Source organism: Miscanthus floridulus, chromosome 15 (genome assembly GCF_019320115.1).
Source record: "Miscanthus floridulus cultivar M001 chromosome 15, ASM1932011v1, whole genome shotgun sequence".
In the NCBI taxonomy this organism is placed as follows: domain Eukaryota; kingdom Viridiplantae; phylum Streptophyta; class Magnoliopsida; order Poales; family Poaceae; genus Miscanthus; species Miscanthus floridulus.
In genome coordinates this window covers 71,523,648-71,528,382 of record NC_089594.1, presented here as the reverse complement: position 1 = coordinate 71,528,382, position 4,735 = coordinate 71,523,648, and the positions used below count along the sequence as shown (strand labels likewise).

General features: G+C 55.3%; 1 protein-coding gene across 1 annotated transcript; it reads left to right on the top strand.

The window, feature by feature from the left end:
• Nucleotides 1-270: 270 nt before the first annotated feature.
• Nucleotides 271-3,340, top strand: LOC136508096 (uncharacterized). The gene is made up of 3 exons (XM_066502712.1): nucleotides 271-1,020; nucleotides 1,583-1,930; nucleotides 2,041-3,340. Exons 1-3 carry the CDS (start codon nucleotides 592-594, stop codon nucleotides 2,665-2,667), a joined length of 1,404 nt encoding a protein of 467 aa, XP_066358809.1. The 5' UTR covers nucleotides 271-591; the 3' UTR covers nucleotides 2,668-3,340.
• The last annotated feature ends 1,395 nt before the right edge of the window (nucleotides 3,341-4,735 follow it).

The following is a 4,735-nucleotide window of genomic DNA, read 5'->3' as shown; positions in this document are numbered from 1 at the left end:
ACAATGTTACAAAGCATCATTGTCATGCTTTTCTCCTTTGTTGCCACAGAGCATCCAAGCAAAAATTCTCTACATAAATGAACATATAGTTTCCATTCCATAGCCCGTTCGTCTCGCGCCTAATACTATCCTCTAATCAACCCTAAATCCACGTCAATATATCCTAGACCAACCCAAAGCCACGTCAAAAAAGAGAGGAAAAAAGAGCTAAAGCAGATTGCAACCCTAGTTAGAAGTAGGAAGAAGTGTAGAGCAGCCTGGCAGCAGTCTGGCAGTAGTGCAGGGGAGGTGGTGGTAGGCTCACCGATGGCGGTGACGGGAAGCCTGGCAGTCCACTGGTAACCGTATAACCCCCTCGCAGTCCTCACTCCCGCTGCTTCACGCAGTCGGCGCCTCCATTCTGCTCCCCGTCTTCTTCCGCGCAGCCCCCTCGGCTTCCCATATATTGGCGCGCGGCTCCACGCCCTCCCCGCTGCGGCTCCTCAGTCCTCAGTCCTCACACCGCTATCGAAGCGCCTGCCTTGCCTGGGGCTCCTTCTCTAGGAGGGGGGCTCGAGGTTCCACCAATTCGCCAACAGGTCCCTGCCATCCATGGACACCAAGAAGCAGGGCTTCTTCTCCGCGCTGCGGGAGGAGGTGACGCGCGGGCTGTCGCCGGGCCGCGCGCGGCGGCGGTCGGCGTCCAACGCCGCGGAGGTGGCGGCGGCGCTGCGCCGCCTCGGCGGGGCCGGCGCCGGGGAGGCGCTCGCGCCGCTCATGGAGGGCCCGGATCCGGAGGCGTGCCCGGGCGCGAACTGCGGAGGCGCCGGCGCGCGGAGGGAGGGGTGGGGTCAGTGGGTGCGCGGCCAGTTCCAGCTCGCGCGCGCCCCGGCGGGGGCGGCAGGTGCCGGGGCGGACACCGGGGCCGCCAGGCGGAACGACCTCAGGCTGCTGCTCGGCGTCATGGGCGCGCCGCTCGCGCCCGTGCACGTCTGCGCCGCCGAGCCGCTGCCGCACCTCAGCATCAAGGACACCCCCATTGTAAGAACTACTAAGAACCAAGCTCCCTGCGCAGTCCATGCTTTCGCTTGCGTGCTCCTGCTCTAGATTGGACCCAACCGGGTGGGTGCTCGGTGAAATTCCCGAGCCGAAAAAGTTGCGCGTTGGGGGTCGCGGCGTCGAGATTTGGGGTTCTTGGTAGCTACTAAATGCGCCTCCTTGTGGCCCGGATTGCTGTCTTATTCTGTATTACTGTGTGTTCCTGAGCTCCCTGCTCCAGTTTGCAGTCCGAAGCTTTTGTCCCATGTTTCCTCTGACATTTTGCTCTCTAGGGGAAACACTTGCTGCAAAATATGGGGGCTCTTGATGTGATGTGTTTTGGAGAGTTCTTGCATTTCCTAAAATATTGCCATCTGAGCACATTGCGGCTGTAAAGGTGGCTTTCCTTACCTATTGTGATATGACAGGCAACGGACGTTTCCAGTAACTGTTTTTTTTTTTTTTGAAATTATTTGCTGTAAATAATGATTAGCTGTAAATTTTGGTTTTTTGTTACTAGTGTACCGATTACAACTGTGTAACAGTGTTGATGTGTTCTACGCAGGAGACCTCGTCGGCGCAGTACATCCTGCAGCAGTACCTGGCTGCCTCCGGCGGGCAGAGGCTGCTTTCCTCTATCCGGAACTCGTATGCCATGGGCAAGGTGAGGATGGTGGCTACCGAGTTCGAGACCGGTGGCCGCGTCGTGAGGAACCGCATGGTGGCGCAGCGCGCCGAGCCTGGCCGCTTCGTGCTGTGGCAGATGGCACCGGAGATGTGGTACATTGAGCTGGCTGTCGGTGGGAGCAAGGTGCACGCCGGCTGCAATGGCAAGCTTGTGTGGCGCCACACCCCATGGCTCGGCGCACATTCCGCCAAGGGCCCTGTTCGCCAGCTCCGCCGCGCTCTTCAGGTATTATAGCGGCCGTGTTAACCGGTTTGGTCAGCATGTCTGTAAGCTGTGTTCTCTGTTTCGGAGGAACACAAATCTGACTGAAACTTTGTTCTTCCATGTGTGCTTAGGGTCTGGATCCATTGACTGCAGCAAGCATGTTTGCTGGTGCAAGGTGCATTGGCGAGAGGAAGGTGAATGGGGAGGATTGCTTCATCCTGAAGCTTTGTGCTGATCCTGAGACGCTGAGAGCACGCAGCGAGGGGCTTGCGGAGATCATCCGGCACGTCCTCTTTGGGTACTTCAGCCAGAAGACTGGGCTTCTTGTCCATCTTGAGGACTCACACCTCACCCGGATCCAGTCAACAACCGGCGGGGATGCAGTTTACTGGGAGACTACCATCAATTCGTTCATCGAGGACTACCGCCCTGTGGAGGGTATTATGATAGCACATTCTGGGCGCTCAGCTGTGACCCTCTTCCGTTTCGGGGAGGCGGCCATGAGCCACACCAAGACCCGTATGGAGGAGGCATGGAGCATCGAGGAGGTTGCGTTCAATGTCCCAGGCCTCTCCATGGATTGTTTCATCCCGCCCACTGATATCAAGTCCGGATCTATCAGTGAGGCTGTTGAGCTTCCACAGGGTGAGAAGAGCAAGGTCGGCCTTCTCCCATGCCATTGTGCTAAGGTTGCGGCTCTAGAGAAGGCTGATGATAACGTCGTGTGGACCGGAGCCCTACAGCTAGATTGCAAGTGATTGGTAGCCCGCCCGCTCATACTCGCCTTCTTGCATTCCAACTGACTGATTTTGATGGATGTAGGGTAGAGAGACAAGAGAGCTAAGGAGGATTTGGAGCTTTACCATTCCAAATTTCCTCTGTAAATAGGAAGCTTAAGGGCACTCACAAGGCCTTCCATATCCCAGAGGAGGCCCTGTGTGAAGAATCCTGTCTGATCTCATCCGGAGGATTTGGTAGTAGGTAGTCTTGTCTGTAACTTTGTGTCTTTCTTCTGTCGGTACCTCATGGACGAAAGAACCAGGGGGTGTTCTTCTCCGTCCAGCCACATGATATGGATCATAGTGGGCGGTGCTTCTTTCTGTCATAGCCAATACTGATCGTCGGAGGCCAGCGAGGAAGAAGGATTTCTTTGCGGGCAATTGAGAGTGATTTTCACAGTCGTCGTCGTGGTTGAGTCTGATTAGCAGCAATCCAGTATGCTTTGGTTGGTGATTAGTCTGTGTTCAAACTAACTTTTAGGGGGAGGCAAATTATGTAAGCTAGGCAAATTATGTAAGCTGTGGGTGGTCCTGACCGGGGGTCAGGCTGTGTACCCTTTTCCTTCACATCTCTTATTTAGTATGAGATGGTGGTTGTATTCTACAGAAGTTTGATGTAAGCCAAAACTTCTTCGAAAATCATGGCTTGAATTTTTTTTCTTAATCTTTTGGCTGCCCGCTCCCTTCATCTTTGTGCCGTTTGCTGTTGCACGCTAAAGCCAGTGATATTAGCTTTTGTGAAATGTTATATTGTCATCAGTATCATAATGTGGCATCAGTGTATCATTTTCTCCCCCAGCTTGCATTCAACTTTGGTCTGGAGTATGCTGGGGAGGTATGATTCATTAGTAGGATGGTGTGGGGGACAAATACCGGGGGACCCGAAGAGGAGGAGCTAATAACCATCAACGATTGATTCATCCAAGCAGTCAAGGGCGTGACTACACCTCTTCCTGGGTTCTGTCTCGTCTGACCACCGAGGGCAGGGGCTCCGCCTCGTCTGACCCCCGAGGGTTCGCTCCGCCTCAATGGACACTAAGGCCGCAGGACTCCGCCTTGCCCGACCCCCTAGGGTCAGCTCCACCTCAGTTGACTCCGTCTCGTCCGACCCCCGAAGGTTGGCTCTGCCTTGCTCGATGTCTGAGGGCCGGCTCCGTCTCGTCCGACGTCCGAGGGCTAGCTCCGCGTTGGCTAAACTCCTGGGGGTAGGCTCCGCCTCGGCCGACCCCTGAGGGTCAGCTCTGCCTCGACCGACGTCTGAAGGCCGGCTCCGCCTCGCCCGATCCCTCGAACACGGTTCTTAACAGAAGCTCACGTCGCCACCAACCACTACGGGCCAGAAAGTACCACTCAAGGTCAAACTTCTGGCATCGTGTAGGGAGCGGTCACATCTCAGCACGACCCGTCCCCATGACATGTCATTTTGGGTCACTGTGCTGCCAACTCCCTGCCTGACCATTGTCCAATATCAGTCAAACCGGCGTCAGTTGACCGGCACTGTACCGCTAGCCCTCCACATGGCTTTCTGTCAGGGGACCCTCTGACCATTCCGTCTGCTCGGATGGGACAGAAGACAAGAATGGCGCACGACGCCCGCACGTAAGCTGCAACGGCCAACAGGACCCCGGTGTAATGCCGCTGCTACCACGATCTACAAGGTCAGCGGGACCCACGCGAACAGGAGGACGACGCACCTCCAAAAGCCTTAATTATCTTTCCTTTTTTTCCCTCCTCCCTTCGGTTGTAAACCCCTACTTCCCCTTGACCTATAAAAGGGAAAGCAGGGCGTCCCACTGAAGGGGGGGCGATTCATCGAACAAACAAACCGCATCACACTAGAGACTTGGCAACTACCTCCCTCTCTCGCCCATTTGTAACCCCTACTACAAACTCAGTACTAATAACACGAGTAGCCCGAAACTAGATGTAGGGACATTTGGCCCTGAACCAGTATAATCCTTGTGTCCTCTCAGCACACCATCCGGGTCAGACGCGCAATATACAAATTTACTAGCTGGTGCTTAGTCGAAACACCGACTAGTTGGCG